At 32.2% G+C, this 26,696-nt stretch overlaps 1 protein-coding gene across 3 annotated transcripts; it reads left to right on the forward strand.

Annotated features, from left to right (window-relative positions):
- The first annotated feature begins 303 nt into the window (after window positions 1-303).
- Window positions 304-22,016, forward strand: LOC129984322 (uncharacterized). 3 transcript variants are annotated; one of them, XM_056094184.1, is made up of 5 exons: window positions 304-506; window positions 14,386-14,492; window positions 18,846-18,907; window positions 20,487-20,598; window positions 20,681-20,709. In XM_056094184.1, exons 1-5 carry the CDS (start codon window positions 492-494, stop codon window positions 20,697-20,699), a joined length of 315 nt encoding a protein of 104 aa, XP_055950159.1. In that variant the 5' UTR covers window positions 304-491; the 3' UTR covers window positions 20,700-20,709. The 3 variants fall into 3 exon arrangements, with proteins under 3 accessions (XP_055950159.1, XP_055950157.1, XP_055950158.1); XM_056094182.1 differs by having other exon boundaries at window positions 318-506; window positions 20,483-20,598; window positions 20,681-22,016; XM_056094183.1 differs by having other exon boundaries at window positions 318-506; window positions 18,846-18,901; window positions 20,483-20,598; window positions 20,681-22,016.
- Window positions 22,017-26,696: the final 4,680 nt, after the last annotated feature.

The raw sequence follows: 26,696 nt of genomic DNA on the forward strand, positions 1-26,696 counted from the left end.
ATTTTCACAACAAACCATTGCTATGATGTATCGCCAGTGGAATTTCTAAAATTTTCATGTGCCGTTACCGTGACTGTATTTTAGTTTCTCCCACCCCCTCTCCTTTTTTTTTTCATGCTCTCTGAAACATTTGCCGCCACTAAAGCAGATATCACAGAATACTATCTCACATGGGCAAAGAAAGGACTTCATTTTTTTTATTACTGTTTTGATGGTTGCTCATGCGTTTAGTCTTTGGAACATGTCCAAAAAACTAAATAAAATTAAAAGCCCTGAATTGATGGCACAACCTGTCGAATGCCGAGACCGGTTTTTGGAATATGATGTCATGATTTCATTGAGTACGCCGGTGAGCAGTGCATTGTTGTCTGAATAATACTATGAGTAGTTATTAATAGAAGGGAGGCAGAGGTTTCCTCAACTAGAGAAAAGCGAGATAAAAAAAAAAAGAGAGGGAATGTTTTGCTCTGGAATTTCATCTTGGTCAAGAAATGTATATTCAGATGGTAAGTGCTACTACTTTCGTCATAAAAGATATTTGGAATTTGATAATTTCGTGAACGCATTATATTTAGATAAGTGAAAGTTATTAAAGTGGTGTTTAAGTTCTGAATTAAAATAACTGAATTATGTTTATCAATTATAATTATTCTTCTGTTTCATTAACCTACTATTATTTCATTATCAGAGCTTGTTTTTTTCTTATTTTAGACTGGATTTTAGGTGAGATAAATTTTCCTTCGAGAAATTATAAACGACTTCACGAATCCTAACACTGAATAATTGGAAACCGTGTTTAAAAATGAAAGTTAAAAAAATCATGTCTAAGATTTAAGATAATGATTAAAACTAATTTCTGGAAATCTTATATATATATATTCTTTTTTCTTTGTGATAAGTTAGTCAACTAAGAATGGACCTTATGAAGGAAAAAAAAATTCTGTGAGGATTTCAATTATTTTTTCTCCAAATAAACTTGTTATAGTCATTTTCGCTAAATTCTTTATTGTGTAGAATCAGATTAATAATTACTGATCTATAATTACTGATCAATAACTAATCAATATCTATTTCAAGATATGTTTAAAATAATAAAATTTAAATTTCATTTTAAGTAGAATGAATTTATTTCAGATTATATTATATTTCTAATTATCATATAATATGCATTTGAGGATACTGGAAAGTACATTTCAAAGTGTTTTGCGAACGTAAGTGATCATTTGTAGGCACACATTTAAAATGGGTTCCAAAAGTATTTAAAACATTTGTTTAATTATTTCTTGTAAAAAAAGTTTATCCTTGCCTTTCAATTATTTAAAGAAATCGTCCTCCAAAATTTAATAACAATTAAATGATATTATGGAAGATGGACTGAAAATTCTCATCTTTCAAAATCGGTTTTTCAACCAATCGGCTGATAGTCTATTTGTTAGGATATCATAGATAAGCTGCAGTTGCAGTTATGTTAATATTGTTTCAAGAACTTAATATTTCTGGATTATATAATTAGTCTTCCAGTCAGAGTGCTTCTGTAAGCATTTGAACAATTTTCTTGAAACTAGCTGAATATAGATAATATTTTTTTAATTTTGTATGCATCTTGATTCACAAATTTAGAATTTATTAACATTGCCAAAATAAGGAAGTTAATATATATTATAGAAAGAATAGTTCATATAAAATTTATCTGAAAAAGTATTTTTAAACAAAAGATCTTTTCATTCTGACCATATAATTAAAATGAAAAACTTATCATGATAAGAAGGCTAAAAATAGTTTGATATTGATAATCATGAGTTATCTGAAGTAGAAATTTTATTCCAATACATAAAATCTGACAAAACTTATCTCATAAACTGTTTAGTAATATAAATATGAGACGATGTTTTTTGAGATATCACTAAAACTCTGTCTAGTTTTTCTATGAGATAGGATTTATCCGTATAGAAAATTATAGAATTAATAAAAATTATTATATAATAAAAATATTGAAACGGAAAACCAACCAAGATTTTATGAATTTCAAATTTAGCATTAAAAATTTCAAATTCATAAAATATCAGTTTGTTTGTAAAAATATCTGTATGTTTGTATCATAAAATATCAGTATGTTTGACGAGCAGAATTAAACTAGCTACATTTCATGGCATAACATATTCTTTATAATAAATGAGTCAGTAAAAAACCATCGAAACATTCGCACATACAGCCATTTAACTCCCAAAAAATAATTAATTATTTATTAGATTGTTTGACCCTTTATTTGCTAATTGTTTTACCATTGAATTTTTACATCATAAGTATTGATGCAGAATAACACCAGGAGAGAGGTAATAAACACTTTAAAAGTTAATTAAAATAAATTAATTAATTTAAGAAGTAATTGAAAATCTTTAATTCCACCTTTAACTGATATACAGAGAGTCCCAAAAAAGTGGGACAATCAACTTCCTTTAGATAAATTTTTAACGTTCTCGGATACGAATTATAATGAAAGTATTGTAATCATTAAAAAATTTAAATTCGAGATTTTGATGAATTTCCAAATTCCAGACAGCCATGAGTTACAAAGCGCATTTTCGGCATTATGTCTATCTGTCCGTCTATTAATACGATAATTCAAATATGCTTCGAGTTTGACGAGTGAAATTTAATATACGGTCTTAACACAAAATTTGTAGATTTCTGTTAAATTTTGTGCAAAATTCATTCGGAAGAAGTCTGTATGTCTTGCTGTCCGAATTTAAGATAACACGATGACTACAAGGCGAAGAGAGTTAAATGGATAAAATTTTATAGATAGATTTAACTAGTAAAGTACAGATATACAGTGGCTCAAACAATTGAGAGTACACCTTACTTTTACTTGATAAATCCGGGTTTCAATATTTATAACACATTACCTAGAAATATAAACATGTTTTTATTTTTACACATAACAAATGGCTTAATTTAGAATAAAAATGAAAAAAAAAAATCAACTCAAAATTTCTAAATTGATAAGTTTCAGAGACATTTTAAATAAACATACTCAGATTTTTGCCTCAAAAAAGTGAGAATACACCAATGAAATTTTTGTAATATCTCGCATAGAAAGAAAATTTCAACATTTAGTTGCATGTTTTTTGACTTTTAAAATGGCCTTTAAATTTCGTAGTACCAATTCAAACAAATTTTGATGGTATCTGAAGATATTTTACCCTATTCTTTTTGCAACACTTGTTTTAAATGGGTTTTTTTTCTAATTTTGTGTTTTTGGACCACTGTTTCAAATGTGGGCCACAGATATTCAATAGCATTGATGCCGCGATATTGTGGTGGTGTGTGAAAATGATGCTTACCATGAAAAAGACACCACATTTTGACGTTTTGTGCAGTGTGTTGCCCTGCTGGAAAATGAAATTTTCATCTAAACCTAAATTTTTAGCACTTTCCTTAGATTGCTGTAATCATATAATCATCCAACTTGCAGCAGAAATTTCTCAAATCATGGGCAGAAGTGCTGAAATTGTGCGAAATGTAATTAGACAAGTTGGATTGCAAATTCAGAAAAAGCATTTAAAGTTTGGAAAAATTCATCAATTGAAGGTCAATAACTTTGGAAGAAAGTTACATTTAGTGATGAAAGAAAACTCAACATTTTTGGCAGTGACAGTCACCGACCGCATCGCATGGAGAAAATCTAATATTGCTTTGAATCCAAAAAATGTACATCCTGCAGTTAAACATGAGGGTGATTCTGTCGTGATTCAGGGTTGTATGTCTTCATCCGGGGTAGGAAATTTAGTTCTTATAGATGACATTATAAGCCACAAGGTTTACTTGGATATACTTAGCAGCAATATAAACGAAAATGCTAAAAATTTAGGTTTATATGAAAATTTCATTTTTTAGCAGGGCAACGCACTGCGCATAATGTCAAAATGTAGTGCCTTTTTCATGGTAAACAGCCACACACCACTATAATATCCCGGTATCAATGCTATTGAATATCTGTGGGCCACGTTTTAAACAGTGGTCCAAAAACACAAAATTAGAAACAAAACCCATTTAAAACAAGTGTTGCAAGAAGAATAGGGTAAAATATCTTCAGATACCACCAAAATTTGTTTGAATTGGTACCACGAAATTTTAAGGCCATTATGAAAGCCAAAAGACATGCAACTAAATGTTGACACTTTTTGACTATGCTAGGTATTACAAAAATTTCATTGGTGTATTCTCAATTTTTTGAGACAAAAATACGAGTATGTTTATTTAAAATGTCTCTGAAACTTTTCAATTTAGAAATTTTTCGTTGATTTTTCTTTATTTTTATTCTAAATGAAACCATTTGTTATGTGTAAAAATAAAAAGATGTTTGCATTTCTCAGTAATGTGTTATTTATATTGAAAGTCGGATTTATCAAGTAAAAGTAAGGTGAACTCTCAATTGTTTGAGCCACTGTATATCAAATTTGGAACCAAATCTATCAAGCAATTGACCATCTATTGATCTGATCTTTCACTTGCATGTAAATGCAATAGCTCGTAAATGCATTGACTTAAATATATAAAATCTATATGACTACAATTGTAGTTCTGTGTCAGATTTTGGTACCAATTGGTAAAAAAAAAATGTGCATGAAATACGAATTTGATTTTCAGATATTATTGACTACATAGTAGGAATTAATATATTGAAAGAAGATTAATCGCCAAGACTCACACTATAGATTCAGTAAAAATGTCAAATTCTCGCCAACAACCAGTACTTCGTAATGACTGTTCGCCATTGCCATACACGGCATTGATGACTTTACTCAAAGTCCGCAATTTTATGCAGATGAAAAGGATAACAACTTTATTAGAGAAAGGGCGATGAAATTCAGGAGAGACCAGTCTTACTGATTTCATTCAAATGTAATTCCAGAAAGTATTTTTGTCCATCATCAAAATGAAAGCTGGAATCTGTCGCAGAAATATCTAAAGATAATTTTGTTTTCTTGTCACAATCTGCTTTGCAGTTTGATTTACATTGTTTGATCTTTCGTTAAAATGAACAACATAATGAATCATTGCAGATGCTTACAATTTAGAAGGATATGTACTTTTGTTCAATTCTTTTAAAAAATTCTTGGGGAGGAAGACCATATAAATAAACATCTACCAGGCTTTTATTAACTCGAAAACGAATTAGGTCTATTGTGTTTCCATCCAAATTCTCGTTGAATTATCACATTTCCGCTGTTGATTCCATTGTTATTTCGCACGAAGCCTTATTAGCATGAAAATCAGAGGCGTAGCAAGGGAAAATACCTACCCCCCCCCGAGTGAGTGAAGTATTTTTCTTCCCACCCTCATATTTTATTCGTCTGTAAAAAATAAAGCAAAGACATTGATTTTGTTCTTTCTGACTTCCAGAACGAATTTGTAACATACCAAACAAAGCTCAATATAAAATAAATAATTTAGAAGCAAAAGAAATTATATTATTTCTAAAGTAAAGTCTAATATAGAATGCAATGTTCCTGGCTTTTTTATTAGCAAAATCATTAAAAACATTATTAAAATCTATTTCACGTGTTAATTTATGTTTAATGACATTATAGTGCAAGATTACTTAATCGTAATTTTCTTAATGAAGATCTTAGATAATATTTAATCGGTTTTAATTTTGGGAAGCATCTCTCTGTAACACTTACAGAAATTATTAAATGAATCCTAAGAATTATAGGAATATTAAGAATAGGATTTTCTAACCAATAAAATTGAATAAATTATAACGGAACCGGAGTGTTTGTTTTGCGATTTACGCATGCCGTTCAGCCGCTTATCTCAAGTTTCTTGCATATTCTACGTTAGATAAGTGAAATATGAGATGGAGTAGAAATGAAATGTTTTCTACTCATTAATCAGGATGATTTGTTGGAAAATGGGAAAATGAGGCTCACGCATTAAGTTCAAAGCACAATCTCATATATCAAATTTCACTTATTTAAGTTATTGTGTTTATATGCGAATACAGACTGAAAGATAGTCAATCATTAAATAGATTTAGTTTAAAATTTTATAAGAATCTACATTTTAAATACTTACCTGTATATTATATTATATTTATCTAACTTGTAACGTTTTTGAATTGTCTCATTTACAAAATAACAGTCGATAAATTCCTTGACGAATTTAATTTTACCTTTGATAGGATCTATATTTTAAAAGTTAAACTTGCGAACCAAATTTCATATATTTGGCTCCTAAGACTTTTATAATTAACTTGTTATCTTGTACTCGGACAGCCGGAAAGACAGACTTTTCCTGAATGGATTGCGTTCAAAATTTGATAAAAATTATTAATTTGCCGTAAAACCCACTTACCAAATTCCACCCATCTTGCCCCCTCAGGGGCTCACCTACTATAGGTGAGTACGGGTGTCCCAATCCCGAGGTACATAGGGATCTTTACTCCTTTCATGTTCAAACTCCCCTACGCCTTCTGCTTTCTGCTGTTTTTCCTTCCCTCGACGGTAAGCGAGGGAGCTCTCCATGAGAAGCGGTCGCCGCTCTGTTTGCTTCTTGCTTCTCATGGACAGCCAAAACCCCACGTGTTTGCCGTGCGTGGCGACCCATTTGAAAGACGGGTGGTGCACTGTGGTCCCCGGTGTATCAATCGGCTGGTACCTAGTCACCTCAGTGGCTAGTCTGCTAGGGATCAAGCGAAGGGGCTACTCCTTGGGCTTGGCGTTAAGGGTGGTCACTGTCCCCGGGGGTAGCTCCCAGCGTATAGGTACCGATTAGCACTAGGGTGGATGCCGAGGCTGATAATAACCAGAGCCGGTAATTGCCTTCCCTTGTTGGGCTCCGTGGTGGGCGGTGCCGTCGGACCCGAATCACTTATCATATCGTATGGGGCCTAAAAACTTAAATCAACAAACGACACGAAAAAATACAGAAAAATATTACGATCATTTTTTTGTTATCAAAAGACTTTCTGAAGATAAGGAGACATTTCACACGGTCTCTCCGTTCCTTGTAGAAAAAGCCGTTTCTGGAACACTTGGGGAAGTTTCTGCCATACGCAAACTTCGTTCGGGAGATTTGTTGGTGGAAGTTAATTCTCGAAAACAATCTAATCAAATTCTCAAACTGAAAGCATTGGCTACAATTCCCATTTCTGTAAGCGCGCATACATCTCTTAATTCTTCTAAAGGTGTTATTACATGTGGGGAGTTATTTCATACATCAATTGAAGAAATTACAAATGACCTAAAACCTGAAGGAGTGATACATGTACGCCGTATCTCAATTCGGCGGGATGGACAACTCCTCCCTACAAAGCACCTCGTTCTTACGTTCCAAATGCCTACTTTGCCAGAAGTAGTTAAAATAGGATATATGAGATTGAAAGTGCGTCCTTTTATACCTAACCCTCTGAGATGCTTTCAATGCCAACGTTTTGGGCACTCTAAGATCGCCTGCCGCGGGACACTTACTTGCGCCCGTTGTGCAGAGAAAGGACATGATAGCCAGCAGTGCACCTCATCTGAAAAGTGCGTCAACTGTGATGGCGAACATACTTCCTTTTCCAGATCATGTCCACGTTGGAGGTTGGAAAAAGAAATTATAACTTTGAAAACAAAAGAACAAATTTCTTATCCAGAAGCGAAAAGAAGAATCGAGGCACAGACACCTTCCCCTGGGGTCAGCTATGCATCAGCTGTTAAAAAATCATATTGTAAAAACTGTTCATGTAAAAATTGTGTGCAGATTGTTGCTGAAAAAGTTCCTCCCGCAAAAACATCCGAATCTGATACAGAACCTTCCACAAACAGTGCTCCTGAATCTCACGATCCACCGAAACGTAAACCAAAACCAAAGCCTCCACGTGCTCTTAAATTAAAGCTTTCGAAACACGGCCTTTCACAAGAAATGATTTCGGAAAAATTTAAATCAAAATTGAAAAAATCCAATATTCGAAATTCGGTTGCTCTGGGACTTGCAACTACGGGGACAGTCCAAAAGGATTTACCTACTATTTTTGGAGGATTGTCCAAAAGTCCTGATTCAATTGCTCTCCATCCATCCGACGAAGAGGAGGATGACCTTGAAATGAGTTGCGAAATAACGCCAACTCAAACTAACGCCCTTTATAATTCCCACGTTAAAAAACTTTCTTAATGGGTACCTTTCTCTCGTGGAATTGTCGCGGCATTCGGACAAAGCTAACTGACATCAAAGCTCTCATTAATAAATCAAATCCTGTTTGCGTAGCTCTTCAAGAGACATTTTTGAAACCAAATATTCACTTCAAATTAAGAGGTTATAATTGTGCAAGGAAGGATAACGAAACTGGTGCATCATTCTCTGGTGGAGTGTGCATTTTAACCTCCAACTTTTATCCCAGTACTATCCTTAATCTACGCACTAACTTGCAAGCTGTGGCTGTGCAGATTCATGTCAAATCCTTAGTCACGGTCTGTTGCCTTTACTTGCCTCCAAATGAGGTTATTTCGCAGGACGATTTGAATACTTTGGTTGATCAGCTTCCAACTCCTTTCATTTTGCTTGGTGATTTTAACGGGCATAGTACTTTGTGGGGTTCGGATAGCACTAACTCCCGTGGGCGACAGATAGAACAATTCATTTCTGATAACTGTCTCTGTCTGCTCAATAACAACGAAAAGACATACTTCCATGAACCCACTCGTACTTTCCATTCCCTTGACCTCTCTATTTCCTCTCCGGCAATTTTTCCATTATTGAATTTGGCAGTTGAAAGCGATTTACATAATAGTGATCATTTTCCTCTTGTCATCTCTCATGATGATAATAGTAATTTGGTGCAAAGCCCACCAACATACATTTTTCAAAAAGCAGATTGGGCTACATTTACTAAGCTTGCATTGATTACAGAAGAAATGATTTCATCTGCCGATATTAGTGAGGCTGTCCAAAATGTCACTGATTGCATTATTAAGGCCGCTGATGCTTCAATTCGAAAGCGTACCCCTCTTCCACGCAAATTTCGCAAACCATGGTGGAATGATGAATGTCGTATTGCTTATAAGGAACAAAGAAAATGTTGGGGTATTTTCCGCAGGTATCCTACCACGGAAAATCTTGTTGCATTTAAAAGAGCAAGAGCAAATGCTCGCCGAATTCGGCGCCGCAGTCAAAAAGAATCTTGGCAAAGTTTTATATCCACCATCACTTCCAATACATCTAGTGCACAGTTGTGGAAGAAAGTTAAAGCGGCAAACGGAATTTATAAAGAATTCGCTTTCCCCATCTTAAATACAGAAACGGCTTCATATTCCTCGCCACTTGATATTGTAAATGTTATTGGAGAAACCTTCGCTGATGTTTCAAGCTCTGTTCCTAATAATCCGACTTTTCGTGCGATTAAGAGACAAGCTGAACAAGTGCCTTTGAAGTTTAGAACCCGCAGGGTCCTCTCTTATAACTATAACTTTAAGATAGTGGAATTAAGGAACGCTCTTTCTCATACTCGAGATACTAGCCCAGGTGTCGACGGGATTACCTACAGTATGCTTCGACATTTAGACGAAACCTCTCTTTTGCACCTCCTGCACTTGTTTAACAGAATCTGGAGTGAGCAAACTTTTCCTGAACAATGGTATGAAGCCATTGTGATACCTATCCTTAAACCTGGAAAGGTTCCTACCAATCCCTCAAACTATAGGCCAATTGCTTTAACTAGTTGTCTCTGTAAAACGCTCGAACGCATGGTAAATGCCCGTTTACTCTATGAACTGGAGAAAAATGGGTATATCTCACCTTTCCAAAGTGGTTTCCGTCGAGGACGTTCTACCAATGACAACTTGGTTATGCTTGAATCTCAAATTCGAAATGCATTCGTCCGGAGAAACCATCTAGTTTCTATATTCTTCGATATAGAAAAGGCGTACGATCGTACGTGGCGGTATGGCATCCTCCGTACTTTAGGAGAATTTGGTTTTAAAGGTAACTTGCCAGTTTTTATTCAAAATTTTTTAAAATTTCGGACATTTCGAGTCCGTATTGGTAATACATTTTCTCATCATTTTATTCAAAGTGAGGGTGTTCCTCAAGGAAGTGTTTTGAGTGTCACCCTTTTTATTCTCCATATAAGCCAAATTATTCATGTTTTACCATCATCCGTTTGTGGAACACTATATGTGGATGATCTACAAGTCTCCTGCCAGGGGTCTAATATGATTTTAATAGAGCGACAACTTCAGAGGGCTGTTAACAAACTCATTTCATGGTGTGATGAGAATGGACACACGCTTTCCCCTGAAAAGAGCCGCTGTGTACACTTTTGTCGGAAACGGAGTCTCCATCCTGATCCTGTAATACAAATTCGAGGTGTTGATATTCCAGTCGTTGAGGAAGTACGTTTCTTAGGGGTCATATTTGACCGGAAACTCACTTTCCTTTCGCATGTTCTTCATCTGCGAAAGAGGTGTGAAAAATCCCTCAACATCCTAAAAGTTCTCTCGACTACAAGATGGGGGGCAGATCGAACATCTTTACTTCGTATCTATCAGTCTGTTATTCTGTCGAGAATAGATTATGGATGCGAAATATATGGTACAGCTCGTTCTGGTGTTCTCCGAAATTTAGACACAGTACACAACAGTGCTTTACGTATCTGTTCTGGAGCTTTTCGTACATCACCAGTTCATAGTTTGAATGTGATCTGTCATCAACTTCCACTTTATCTGAGACGGAAAAAATTATCTGAACTATATTTTTTCCGTATTGAATCTTCTATAAATCACCCTATTCGTAGAATTAATTTACCCATTGGCCTGGGACGATTATATAATGCACGTCCTTCTAATATCCTACCCTTTCGTGAAAGGGTAAAAAGAGCTTTTGCTGATGTAAATATTTTAAATCTGCAGATTCATGATACTACTGCTCTTGCTTTGCCACCCTGGGATGTCCCAGAAATATCATATCTTAACCCTTTTCTCACCTATGACAAGTCTACCACTTCATCTATTGTCTTTCAACAACTTTTTTTATATCACCGCAATGAATACTCTACGCACATTCCTGTTTTTACGGATGGCTCAAAGACAGCTTATCATGTGGGTTGTGCTGTCGTCATTGCTGAGGACACAAGCAGTTTTCAATTGAGTACTTTGTGTTCGGTTTTAACTGCTGAACTAATGGCAATTATGATTGCTCTTGAAAAAATTTCTAATCTTAGTGACTATAAATTCTGCATTTATTCTGATAGTATGAGTGCTCTGGAGGCCCTCAGCCATCCTCATACTAAAACACATCCAATAGCTATAGATATCCTACATCTTTGGAGAAATTTGCAAACTCGGAATTACCAAATTTTATTTTGTTGGTTGCCAGGCCACGCTGGCATTTTTGGCAATGAATCTGCCGATGCTGCAGCAAAGGCAGCATCCACTTCTCTACAACGAGCTATTCCATACAGAGATTTAAAAAAATATATTTCTCAACGTATTTTTTATTTATGGAAAGAATTATGGGATTTGCAGATTTCTAATAAGCTGCATTCTATTCAGCCTGACATCACTTTGTGGCCGGTAGTTCCAGTACGCGAGTTGGACGTCAAATTGACTCGGCTTCGCATTGGCCATACTCGCCTCACGCATAAACATCTTCTATTTGGTGAGCGATGTCCAGTCTGTAATGCGTGTGATGTTAATTTAACTGTCACTCATATTTTATCAGAATGTACAATTTTTAATTCTCATCGATTACATTTATTCGGTACATCATCTTCAAACATTCGTGACTTGGTGGGAGAACATCCCCATCCAAATATTTTTACTTTCTTGAAAGAAATTGGTTTTTTCCATTTTATTTAACTAGGAAAATTTTATCTCCACATTTCTTGGTTTTGCAAATTTTAGTTTAACTTTTTATAACTCCACTGAATATTTTTTATATTTGACCATATGTTTGGCGCAGCTTAGCCAGATTTGGCTCTTGTGCCACAAAATCCAAAATAACAACAACAAAATAACAATCCACCCATCTTGCTCAAACTGTTTTTGAATTATCGCGTTCACAGACAGGCATAATTCCAAAAATGTGTTTCAAAGCTCTAAGTAAGATAAAGATTTTGTTCACAGACGCTTCACTTTTTTTCATACTGGGTGATGTTTGTGTCCGTCATAAATTTTGACGAATGTGCTTAATTTCTGTTTACATGTTAAGAAGATCTGAATTGTTTTCTTCACAACATTAATGGGTGACTTGAAGCACGATGTTTTCCTTACTTTATGTAATAGAATCAATTTATAATCACATTGTATAAATTAAAGTGGCCGTACCAATTTAACTTTTGAATCCATTGTGCATCTTTAAGAAGAAAAAACATTAGACAAAAAAAAATCAATAACTAAAAACTTTATATACTATTTAAAAATATTTTAATCGTGCGATTCTGACAATAAGCGATTTGACTCTTTTTCCTGCAAGATATTTAATATTAGGGTACAGTCCGTTGAAGATTCATGTTTTCCTGTTCAGTTATGGAAATTAACAAATTAAAGGTGGCAGTTCGACCTTGAATCGACATTTGAGTTTGCATTGAAATGGTTGTTTTCACTAAAATGAGTGAGAAATTCCAATGATTTTAATTAGAATGAGCTTATAGTCCTTTGTTACATTTCCAATTACGTTTCCAGACTCGACTGCTGCATTGTCCCACAAATTCAGCTCAGAAAATAATTCTAAAATAGTTCTTCTTTTTTAATTATTTTATATGATATTAATTATTTATTAATTATTTTAATTATTTTAATATGATAACATTTATAGTCTGCCACAATTTCTGTAAATTCCACGTCTACATTCCGAAATTCCGCGTCTAATGAGCAATATATGATGAAAAAAATCGTTCTAAACGTTCTACAGAGCATACCACAAGATACTAAGTTTCTAAATTTGGGAGTTAGTTATGTCTTGAAAAGCGATACTCATTAAGAAAAATATTTTTTCCATATTTTAATTAGATTTTTAATTTTTAATTAATCAAAGTCATAACGTTTTTCATCTATAACATCGAATATATATTGTTTAGCAGAAACTACTTTAAAATTGAAAAAATTAGTTTAAATGATAATAGTTTTATTTCCATATATTTGTTCTTTATTAATAAAAGGGCTGGGATAACCTAGTTGGTAGGGCGTTGAATTCGCGTCCCTTGGGTTGCGAGTTCTGCCGACCGAAGACTGCGTGTGTGGTGGCTGGCGCACGTTTAAATCTGTCGTGATCACAAAGTCTTCCATGTCAAGAGTAATACCACTGGGGGTGCTGGATCAGGGGTGATCGTTCTCGGATTAAGATCTAAATTACGATCTGTGAATGAAATGCATGACCCGCACGTGTGTGTAGCTAAGTCGTACTCTTGGCCCTAGATGGCGCTACTGAAAAACAAGAGACACACCCTTGGCTTAAAATCACTGACTTCTAAAGTCAGTGGGCTTGTCTATGACAAGTGCCAATAGAAACAATAACAGGATTAATAAGACTTTAAAAATATTTTTAAGTAAATTTTATAACATTTTTTTCTCGTTATTTTAATTACAAAAAAAAAAGCGTTTAGAATAAATACCAATACCCGAGTCCTATTGGAGTACCGTCAAAATTATCAAATAGTCTGTTTTTTTTTTATCGCCAAAATCGCCAAAGTTTTCACTAAATCTCCAAATGGCCACAACGGCTGAAGATCATTGACTCCACATCTATTTAGCAACCATTATTATATCTGTAAAACGAACATCCTTATCAGGAGACTAACTGTGCAGGGAAGCAATATTGCAAATTCGTAACAACCTATAAGCAGTTTCCAAAAACGAAATTCTCTCTCTAAAGAAGCGAGCTAAACTAGATATTATTTTTTTTAATGCTGAGAAACTAAAAGAATGGTAATTTTGAAAAAAGAGTGCGAGAAGAAATTAATTTTTAATAAATTAAAAATGTATTAATTTTTTCCTCTAGAGATGAAATAGTTTAAAAATATGTTTGTATGGATGCATATATGTATTTCAAGTGAATATTTTAAATTATTCAATGTTAGATATATATATATATATATATATATATATATATATATATATATATATATATATATATATATATATATATATATATATATATATATATATATATATATTACTCTACGACAGCTTTTAAGATTTTTTGAAACGGGCTATCCAAAAATCATGATAGTTAATTGAAAACGAAGAGGAAATTGGATATTTTAAAATCACTTAAGAACTAAAATTTTTGCAAACTGGAGATGCCCACCAGTTCTCTTTCTAAATAATAAGAATGTTTTATGGTTGTTTTTTTAACTTCTTACCTTATACAATTTCGTAAATTTTTTCGCTCTTTCACTTTTAGATTGATGTTAAGTTACTCTTCATTCTCTGGAATCTTTCAATTATAGTAATAGCATCATATGATGCAGTGGAAACTACTGATGAAAAATTGTCTACCTCATCATTAAAGTAAGTAAAAAAGGTTTCTCTCTCTAATCTTTCCAAATCACATATATTCATAATTGTTTATTCCTTAATATTCTTATAAATAAAGAATCTTGAAATTATTTATAAAATGAAATAAATTTCACTATTGCATCTTCTGGCTTAAGAATGAATGATATATCTATCTACAAGGAACCAGTTTTCATAAATATTTTTGAGTGCATTTATTTATAGCCGCCTTTTTATTTACTAGCCGCCTTTGGCGACCAGTCGGTTCGCCAATCTTAATGTTCGTTAAAATTTTAATAATTAAATATTTTATACAATTTCTACTTTATTAGCTTCTTCATCAAAATATTTTAAAACTTCAAATTTTGATTATCATATAATTCATTCATAATATTATAAAGGCCTTCAGTCATAACGTAATATGTATCTCTCTCATTTTCTGTTAGCAACCGTAGAATTTATGCTTTAAATTAAAGTGGAAAGAATTAATCTTCAATTAATATAATAATATTTTTTACTGAAACAAAGCATTTTTTTTTTAAATCTGGTTACTGAAAATAGAGTCACTCAGCGTTTAAACTTTATGGGCACTAAAGAATATCTTTTTTAATTTATGTAATATCTCAAGAGTTGGTCAACAAAATTTTCTTAGATTCATTATGAGCAGATCGATTAATTAACAATGTTTAAATTTAAATGCATCAAACACTATGAAAATAAAACGAATCGTTTAAAATAAACGGTTGAAAACAGGTTTTAAAAAAACTACTTAAAAAACGATGTACTTAAAACTATAAGCATATACAAAAAATATATAACTTAAATACAATTTACTTACAAAAGCATGCAACTAACCCAAAAATAATTTAAATCATCCATTGATAACGTTGTCATGGCAACAATCAGAACAGAATGCGCATGCGTGAATTTTCTTCGCCGGTTACGTAACGCAAATACGTGATTTTTTCTACGCCAGTTGGGGTAACGCTATGCGGATTAGAAATTTTTTAATTTCCTTTATTCTGTTTTATTTTAATTCAAAAGTACTTCAGAATGAATCTGAAAGATCGATTCATTAACAATGTTTAATTTTAAATGCATCAAACATTAAGAAAATAAACAGAACCGATTGAAATAATCCGCCGAAAAATTTTAACCCTAGCCTCATTACTGTTGGGAGAAAAAAATAACTGAAGCCTTTCTCGTTTGGCGGTAAGGAAAATGGAAGATTTTTTTGGCGGAAAAGTTGGCGGTGGGGAAAATGGAAGATTTTTTTGGCGGGAAAGTTAGTTTTTAATTAATAATTAAAATTCTAATTAAAAATTCGAAAAAAGGAACCCCAGGTGCACATTCCCAACCTCCAAGGTATACATGTACCAAATTTGGTAGCTGTATGTCAAACGGTCTGGCCTGTAGAGCGCCAACACACACACACACACACACACACATACACACACACACACACATTGAGCTTCATGTTACTTGTAATTTCAGCCTTTAAAATTATTCCTAAATAATTCATATTCTTAGAAATGAATTGCAGTATTTGCACAAATAAGTTATCTTAATTATTTCCATTGCCCAATGATAGAATTTTTTCCTGCACTGTATGCTGTAGTGAATTGAACTTGTTGCCAAGATAAAAATGACACCAAAGAAGTTGTACAAATTGCAAAAGCAATTTGCGTCGAAGGATTGTGAATTAATGGAATGAAGAGACGCCAAAGAATAAATCGAGAATGTCGAATCTGGCATTGGATGATCTTAAAATGGCGGCTAATAGTGAGAATAACGATGAGGAGGAGGAATCTAAAGAGCTCTTAATTCACAAGTTAGTCTATCTGTCTTGCTGTTCGAGTGCGAATGAACTCAATAATTACGAAATGCAGAGTGCCAGTTAGATAAAATATGGCACACAGGCGTAGCACCTAAAATATAGATTCTTATCAAATGTGGAACCAAATATGTCAAAGAGGTGGCCACCTGTAGGTCTGTATTTTCATATGCATGTAATGAAATTTGACATGTGATTATAACTATAGTTCCATGTCAAATTTTGGTTCCAATAATCGGTCGGAAAAAAAGTGTCTAAATTACATTTTCACACGATAGATTAGTAAAAATGCTCGATTTTAATCAAAGATCTGTATTTTGTAATTGTAGTTTGTCAATGTCAAGCAAGGCATTTAGGATCTTACTATAGTCTGTGTATTTTCTGTTCTCGTACCAGATAACCAATAACGAGGTAGAAAATGTGACCTTGAACCGCCTACAGAAAATACACAGAGTATATGCCGGCGTCCTGGCATAGGGGTAGCGCGTCTTCCCCGTGATCTGGGCTTCCCGGGTTCGAGTCCCGGTTTGGGCATGGTTGTTCTTCTGTTGTTCTATGTGTGAATGTGCCCTCCTGTAAAAAGGGGTTGTGCAAGCGAATGAGTGATGCGTGAGTGGCAAAGTCGTACTCTTGGCCCTAGTTGGCGCTGCTATAAAAAATAAGAGACGTCCCCCTCAGGCTTAAATCGCTGTCTTCGTAACAGTGGGCTTGTCAGTAGCAAGTGCCATAAGAAAACAAACAAACAAACACAGAGTATATAAATCTACAATTTTATGCAGTTGGGGGGGGAATAAAATCCTTATTGGAGAGTATTTAGGAAAGTATCGGGGAGACACTTCCTCTACTTAAAAATGTAATAGTTTTGTTTATCATTTCAGTCATTACTTTACTGTAATATGCCATCATTCAAAAATGGCGAATAGCAATTTCTTAAAAAACTATTGAAGAAAACATTTGATTTCACGCATCATTCGATTTTTCATTTATGCCACTTTTCGCCATAAATACTTTGAATGAGATAATTACTTTGATGTATTATAGGAATATTGAAAGAAAAATTGCTGATACAAATAAGCGATAGATAATCCAGTTTCAAACAACATTCACTCTTATGTTTTCTCGAATGAATGGAGGTTTATCATTTGTTATGTATAATTAATTAGACAGACGGGCAGTACTCATCTTATATCTGTCTTTTATTTTTTCAAACATTTGGAGCAATTTATTGTTTTACAGACAATTTTTGACTATCTATGTTTCAACATGCATCTTATATTAGAAACCAGCGGAAAAAGACTCTCTGAATCTTTTCGCCTATTCTCTAATAAATATATCATCCCACTTTCCATTATAAAATTGTTGACCATTGATAAGGCCGCGAATGCGAGCAAAAACTACGAAATATTATTTAACTTGAGTTCGGTGATTTTACTGAATCTATAGTGTGATCCTTGGCAGTATTTTTGGCGATCGATCCCTGGCGTGCGACTTAAATTTGTGTTTTAAACGCGTTTTCCCCTACCGATTGAAACAAGAATGTGACACAAAACTGCACTTGTAGTCACAAAATCCTATACCAAATTTGATATATTTAAAACATTGCTATTTTGAGTTAACTCTTAAATATTTCTGAGAGTACAGTTCGACTGACAGTCAACTCCCTCTAGGATTTGGCTCAAAATTTGATAGGCGTCTACACTAAAGATGTTAAATCTGTTTACCGTATTTTCTCTGTATTGCTATATTTGTTTATTACCGTGTTAACTTACATTCGAACAGCTGCACAGAGCATTCTAAAGGCAGACTTCCTCAGAATGGATTTGGTTGAATACGTGATAGAAACCTATAAATTCGGTGCAAAGATCATGTACCGAATTTCACCCATCTAGCTCAAAGCGTTTTTGAATTATCTTAGTCACATATAGACTGAACATGTTCCACGTTGGTTGAACATGTTCCAAAAATGTGTTTTTCGAACTCAAGAAAGTCTAAAACGCGGAGATTCGTCAAAATCTAAAGTTCGATTTTTTTTTATTTTTTTTTTTTTTTACGATTACTATATTTTTTCTATACTATGCACACAAGAAAGTAAAAAAATGAGAAATGAAATTAAATTAAATATGGAAGTCCACTGTTCATTTTTGTCTAATCGTACAAGAGCATTTTAATATCATTTTATTTCACTTTCTTACATTTGACAGTTTGTTATGATGTGATATTGTGTTAAGAGAAAAAAAAATTACTAAATCATTATTAAGAAATAATTAATCATCATGTTAGAAGAAATGCGCATACGCAGAATTCAGTTTAATTCCTCTATTTAATAATGCCCTTATTATTTGCAAATAATTGTATATTTACATCGAAAATCTTTTTAAATGATTCATAATCCGTTTTTAATTTTAAATGAAGTTTTGTTCCTAATTTTTAACTACTTTCATCTTGATTTTAAAACTGTTCAAAAATTTGAATGCAAGCATTTTCAATTTTTTTTTTCATTCATAAAATAAATGACCCTTTGCTTTTCTTCACAGGAATGACATACTATCAAATCCACAAGAAACACCTAACATCCAAAATGATAATGAAGGTACAAGTAAGTTTTTGTATTTGAATGCAGAAGTAATTCGCATTTAAATTGTTTGGTAATTAAACTGATGCTCCCGCATCAGTTTAGGTAATATTCAAAACGTAATTGAAAAAAAGAAGAAAATTCAGAAATGAGTTAGCTTTTCATAATTATTTTCATTGAAAAAATGATAATGTTATACTCAATAAAGAAAGTTTATAATAATTTTATATTCATTGAAGTAATGCAACAATTTGGTTAAGTATCACCAAAACAATTTTTTTTCTTGGCATTTGGATGACCGAGTTGCCAAGGTAATAACACAGGCTCTGCCATTCAGTTACAGAATGGCAAAAAAGAATATTAATCTCTTCATCGAAAATCCGGTCAACACAATCACACCGCCATTAATCATTAATTAATTCTTCAGTCATTAATCACCACCTTAAGAGTAGCGAGAATTTGCAGATTGAATCAAACGAATAAAACGAAAGAACAGTTCTCAATTATTTAACCATAGCGACCTTTGAGAGATATTAATTTACACATAAGAATGTCAGAGTTACCCTCGCCCAATCTAAGCAAATGGGAAAAATGTGAAAGTCGCGATAGTACGTAGGCGGGAAATAAAATTAAGTCCCAGTGGTCATCCCCGGTCAGAGTATAACCATTCTGCGGGAGGTATGTCCTGACATGGAAGTGGAGCTATTTGAATTTTAGCCATTATTTTATCCACAGCCTTCGGAAAAAGATAACCACTACAGTACTGGAAATCCGCATAACTGAGGTGTCCTCTGTTGAAAATTAATTTGCATATAATAACAAATTAAATCAAAACAAACTGTAAGTCGGGTGAGCTCTTTAACTTGCGCCGAGATGGTGGCTGATATAAACATGAATATGATGTCAAATTCAGGCTCCGCTTCTTCAGAGGAGTTACTGATGATGATGTACCCTAGTCTTTAGTTTTGACAGTGATTGACGAGTAGGTAAGAAGAGGAAAAGAAAGGTTTTGTTGATATAGTTAGTATAGGAGAAGGGAGGAATTCCTTAATAGTTTGTGCATCGTAAACGGTATAAAATCCATCATGGCTGTGGATGAAATGTAAATATAATTAAAAAACAATATCACACATACTTAAAACGTCATCATAATCAATGGTAATAAACTATATCGATGTAATATTATCGGTATATATCATACATAATCAATGTATGTATGATTCAGTTTCACCAAAAAAAAGTTTCACTCGACCAAAAATGAATGAGGTCGACGGGAGTACCAATCGGCATGAAACGAATCCAAAAACTGATAATACTTGTTACTCTTAGTCAGCATCAGTTTTGTGCATTTGATATTTTTACATACCTGATATAAAATATCAGGTTGATATAGTATCACCCGATTGTAGGCGTAACTATGTAATTAAATTTGGCAGCTGTAGATCCAACTGTATTTTGCCTTGTAAAGCCTTATATCACTCAAATTACGGAAAGTATGTCAGCCTAAAAATATTATAATGTTAAAGAAACGATTTATAATAATACGATGCACTTTTCACTGTATTTCTGTCACTTGAAAATAACGGACATTTGTTTCAGATAGCTGTCGAGAGATTTCCCTGCATCGATGTGGCAGTAGCATGGTTCGAGTGTTCAGACTTCTGGACTTTTTGCCGTGGAAGAAATCTTTCGAAGCGAAATGTGCCCTCAGAAACGTACGTATACTTGAAGAATGCGCACTGTTTTTGTATTATTGGTGATTAAACATTTAGAGACAATTTTATTATTTTTTTTCAGGCTTTCTTCACATGCATGAAATTAGAAAATGAACCATGCAAGAAACATCAGTGGCGTATCAACCGTTCTTCCAGATTCCGGAAAAAATTGGTTCGAAGTTTGTGGTCAACAAGGGGATGCATTCTGGGTTTGAAAAACGACGGAACGCATGTTTAAGATGAGACATAAAAATACTCACATGAAGCAAATGAATGGGGTTATGCAATCGAAAACCAATTAATATTTTATGGATTTCGAGTTCAGCTCTAAATCTGTGTTAACTATGTAGAGTTATAGCAACTACATTGCGATATTACATATAAATCTATTTACAATGCAATAATTAATTCTAGAAAAATGTGGCACTAGATTTTGTTTCCTTTTCAATCTTTTGCAAGAAAAATTCTATATAAAATTGTATATTTTGGAGATAATTATCGATTGTCTGGTTATATTTATTCGCAAATTTAATTTGTGAAGTAACATTATTTCTTTCATCAGGGTCAGTTGCTGAATTTACAGAAACCAAAGAAGCAGGAAAATCGAAAACCGCAAAAGAAATGTTGTAATTTGCACCTGAAGTTATTACATCGCAAACGATGAATTATTTTTCATGTTTGTAAATATCGTGCTTTTACAGAACAGGAATATTTTAAAATATGGTATTATTATTATATCATATGAAAAACATTATAAACGTTTGGAACCCGATTTTCTTACTGAGCTTCTATTTGTTAGAAATTTGGATGCATTGATTAATGTAAAAAGTGCTTCTCCTTCAATACTTGAGCATAAGCATATATTCAAAGAAGCAGAAAGAAAATGGCATTGAAAATTTAAAGACGAATAAAATAACAATAAAAGAGAAGAAGAAAAAAGTGTAGAGGTTAGATTATTGATTGCAGGATTTTTTAATCTAATTTGCAGTCGCAATTAATCAAATAATATAGATTTTTTCAATATAGTTAAGAAATTATAATTCAGGAAATTTCTTTAAATAAAGCAATAGATGCAAACCAACGCTTGTTTTTATTTTTATTTATTGAGTAGAAATTCATAGTTCCTTGAAATTTCATTTGCATTCGAACATTTGCTGTTTTGAATATTTAAAACCTTGCATATTTAGATGACTTACATCTGTTCTGTGCTTTGTGTTCATGTACTCTTTTAGTCACGTCCGATATCAAAATCAGATGAAAGTCGAAACTAACAGTAATTTTAAATAACCATGTTGTCTGAGACAATGCTATGACTTCATTTTGTAATTTCATAAGCTGCTAATTTAATATTAAAATAGAGCGATGCATTTTCTGGGTATTATATGTATTCATCCAATAGAATGCTAGTTGAATTGAAACCTGCCAATAAAAAATTAAACAATAGCTAGCACAATCATTCAATGGTTTATTATCTATTATATTTAATATCATATAATGGACTATATTTATAAAGAACACACACGCAAAAAATGAATGAAACAAAACGTAGATTGTAAAAACTCATGTAGCATTGCCAAAGAATATGAAAATATAAACAGAATTTCTATTCCTTATCTTTATCATAGGGAGAAAAATGCATTTGATGAAAAATGTTTGAGCTTCTTTGTAGTATCTAAATGAAAAGCGCTGTTGCATAGAAACTCAGACACTTTTCATCATATTTTTTAGCTGCACGAAAATAGTTTAAAAAAATCTATTAAACTCAAAGAAAAATTGTATGGATATGAAATTAGTATCATTAAAAAACATAAGTTTTTTCACTTTTAAAATGGCATAAAGATCAGTTTTGTGCAACAATATTTTCAAAAGTTATTGAGGGAAAACGCCAAATTCTCGCTTAATTTTTAGTTCATAACAATTTTAATTAGTTTTTCAAAAAGTCGTTCCGAGGCGCTTATTCCTGTCTTCGGAAGTCTATTTGTACTGAATTCTGTAGCTTTAGGTCAAAGATTCACTACATAGAGCGCCAATCATATATAGTACACTCACCCACACGCATATTCTCTTTTATTGATAGTAGACATAGAAATAGAGTATAAATTTGTAGCTTTTATAAGTAAATAATTTATAATATCTATGTAAAAATATTATTTTTCTAGATATATTGAGGATAATTAAAAATTTAAAATATTACATTTCAAAGAAAATTTTTGAAGAAAAAATAATAAAGTTTCTAGAATAATTTTTCAGTATTACTTAAGAATTTTAATTGCTTTATTTTACACAGTCACTACTATTTACATCATTATCGAAAATAATCATATTTTACTTTACCAAATCCGTAAAGAAAAGAAAAAAAAAATGAAAATAATTACGTAACGTTATGGGATGTGGGAGATGAAGATGCTTTAAAATGCTTATCAAAAGAAGGGTATTTTAAGGCATATATGATTTAGTTTATTAAAATATGATCTAAATCATATTTTTTCCAGTTAAAAAGATTTATAATTTTCAACTTGATAATAGGTTGTTCATTTATGAAAGAAATAAGTCTTCATAAAATATGATTTATATACAAATTTAAAAAAAAGAAGAATTATCAATTTATTGCATTTTATATTTATGTAGGAGGACTAGATATTTTAATGTCAATGCAAATATTGATATTTTTTTTAAAAAGGTGGTGTTCCTGCGAGTCCTCTATACTTTATTCTAAATAAAGTCTTGATTAAATTATAGGCCACGTTCGATTCCAAATAAGATCTTACAGAATAATGTTGAGTTTTAGAGAATTTTCATAGAGCTTTATTCTTTCAGATTCTTCCATATGTATGAGTTAAAATTATTCAATAAAAATAATTTAGATTTAAAAAATAATTTAAATACAAGTATAATAAACAACTATTTTAACCTAATTTTTTTATTTATAATTGATCAGTTTATTATTTATTTTAAAATATTATGGTTGCGAACAATTTTTTAACTCAACATCCGGCTTATAAATAATACCAACACAAAGAGAATGGATTTTTTGATGAATAGCGACGTGCTTCATTAAAATTCTATACCTGAAAGGGCATCTGCCTGTTCAGAGAGTTGTTGCTTGTTGTAATCTAGAGTTGTTGCTTTTTTCCTTTCAAAAAGATCTTCCAAGGAAATATTTTATAAAATGCATTAAAAATGCATGCACGATAGAATGCATTAAAAATATTGCAAATATATATTAAAAATATGCATTGCTGAATATTATCTCTCGCTAAATTAAATTAATAATAAATAAAATAATAAATTAAATAAAATAATAATTAAATAACTAAATAATTAAATTTAAACATTGGAAAAAGATGAGTCTGATTGAGTTTCAAGTCGCTTCTGTTTGTTTCATATGGGTAGCAGGTTTCAAAGTGATCAGACGACCTTGATTACGGAACAATTTGACCTTGATTATTGACAATTAGTCTCTAAATTGAAAACGTTCTTTTGAAGGTTCTGAATGTTTCGTTTCTTAACTTATAAGTAAATATCCATATAAAAAATCTTTGAAATGCCGAATTATAGTTAATTTTAACCTATAAATTCTGGTAAATTCTGTCTAAATAATTATAACTCATTATTATATTGTAAATACGAGCATTTTTAATATTATAAATTTCCGTTAATAGTATATGGGTATTACTATTAGAGCGAAGAATGAAAAAATTGTTTTAGATTAACATTGGTCCTTTCTATTTAAAGGATAATTTTCATAGGCCATGCTATCTCTGAATTGCGAAACATTTTAATGGAAAAATCATTTAAAGCATTCAACAAAGTCATCAGTTTGACTTATGAGCTGTCGAATTTGGCATATAGATATTTCTTGGAAAGAACATGCTTTCTAATAAAGGGATTTTCACACTTCTAATTAAAAATTAATCAAAATTTTACTGTTTTTCTACAATTAGTTAGGAACATATTATAGCAAAAAATATTATTTTTTCACCAAATAAAAATTTAAAAAATAAGCTTTTTAGTGATATCTATTTTATTTTATTTAGTAGTTTTAAAATCTAATTTTAATAAATGTTTAAAAATATTTTTCAGTATATTTATAATATTCTTTATTGTTTTGGTAACTAAATTTATACTCACATTCGTTGGGACGATATAAAAGCATTTTTAATTTCTTGTATACGGAACATAGAGAAAGTATAAAAATCGTCAAAAAATTCGAACTTGAGATTTCAGACCTCCCGTTTCAGACCCCCCCCCCTTGAGTTTAAAAACACATTTTTGGAAAATGTCCGCCTCTCTGTCTGTGACAAAGATAATTCAAGAACGCCTTGAGCTAGAGGGGCGAAATTTGGCATATGGCCTTTACATCAAATTTTGAGTTAAATCTGTTCAGAGAAAGTCCGTCTGTCCAATTGTTCGAATATAAATTAACACGATTATTACAAAACGAAGAAAGATATATAAAATTCGATAAAACGTCCATAGTTTAGACACCTGTCAAATTTTGAGTTAAATCGAACAATGGGTTGACTATCTGTCGGTCTGTACTTTCATAAATATGTTAATGCGTTAATTCGAAAACACGATGACTTAAATATAACAAATTTGGTATGGGATTTAGTGACTACGAGTGCAGTTTTGAGTCAAATCTTCTTTCAATCGGTTGAGAAAAACGTGCCTAAACCACAAATTCAATTTTTGGATACTATCAACGCATGCTAGGGATTATTCGCCAAGTAACTCGCCAAGGATGCCTGGATAGATTCGGTAAAAATTCTAAATTCTCGCCAAAAGTTAAGATTACTTAATTATGGTATGTCAATGCCACGTAAAGCGTTGTCTGATATGACAAGTTTATTAGAGAATATGAGAGAAAGTTGTGGAGAGACCACTCTTGCTAGTTTTGTGAATTATCGCATGTGTATAATTAAGAGCAAATTTGGAAAATAAAATAAAGATAGAAAAATGAAGACAAAAATATTATCATACTACGATGTTTCACAAAAGGCTCGGTTCTCAAATATGAACAGTGCTCTGGTTCAAATGCAGACCATCTGGTTAATTTAATAGTGCCAGTATTATAAAGCATAACTGTTCCTGTAAAATTAATGAATTCATTATTAGTGGTGAAAATAATATCGTTGATTTGTTCAGTCATTAATTGGATGAACTTGGATTGAAAAATGTTTTTAGCCTTTTCCTTATTATAGATTTATCACTGTTTTTAATTAGGAAGCACAATTATGATCTTCTAGCATTTGTTTATCATACACTTTCATGACAATAAAAACAGTGTTTGTTTGATTATGATATACATAATTCAAACTCAAGGGGAAATCCCGGTTAGTTATACAGAATAAAAGTGGAGAAAGAAATTATGAGGAAAATGTAAGTAAGGACATAAATATATATGTATAAAAATAAATGTTTATTTTCCATGTGTTTTTTTTATATAAATTAGCAATTTTTGTCAGATCCTGATAAATTTTCGCACACGTGCTTCTCAAAAGATGAAGGTCACTACTAACATTCCAAAACCTAAAAGTTGATTAAAACATGTTAATTAAAAATGAAATAAATTTTTAGTGTTTATGAGCTATATCTTCCGAAAATATTATCTCACAAGAATTATTTACAACCATTTTAAATTAAAAAAAAAAAAAAAATTAGCTTTTTGATGACAACCAATTTTATTTTTGTACACTTTTCTGTTTTTGTGAAATTTTTTCTCTAATAATAATTTTTTAAATTCAATTTGTTTAACAATACTAAACATTTTTTTTTATAGTTATGATGAAATTAAACCATGAGTCGCGTGCTTTTTCCAGGAATAAAGCACCGCGGTGGCCTGGTAACGGCTTCGGAACTGGAGGGTTTCAAGTTCGAGACCCGATTCTACCGAAAAAATCCGTCGGGGCAAACGTCCTCCAGATGATGCCGTGTAGAATTTTGCGGAGGGGGTGCCAGCTCAGGTGTCGCCCTCATTATCTGACAGCAGCTAAAAATTACGAGGTCATTCCCAAAATAAACCTCGTGTTGCTTTAAAATGGGTCGTTAATATAATTAAACTAAACTAAACCAGGAATAAAATTCAAATTAAACAT

This window comes from Argiope bruennichi, chromosome 9 (genome assembly GCF_947563725.1).
Source record: "Argiope bruennichi chromosome 9, qqArgBrue1.1, whole genome shotgun sequence".
NCBI lineage: Eukaryota > Metazoa > Arthropoda > Arachnida > Araneae > Araneidae > Argiope > Argiope bruennichi.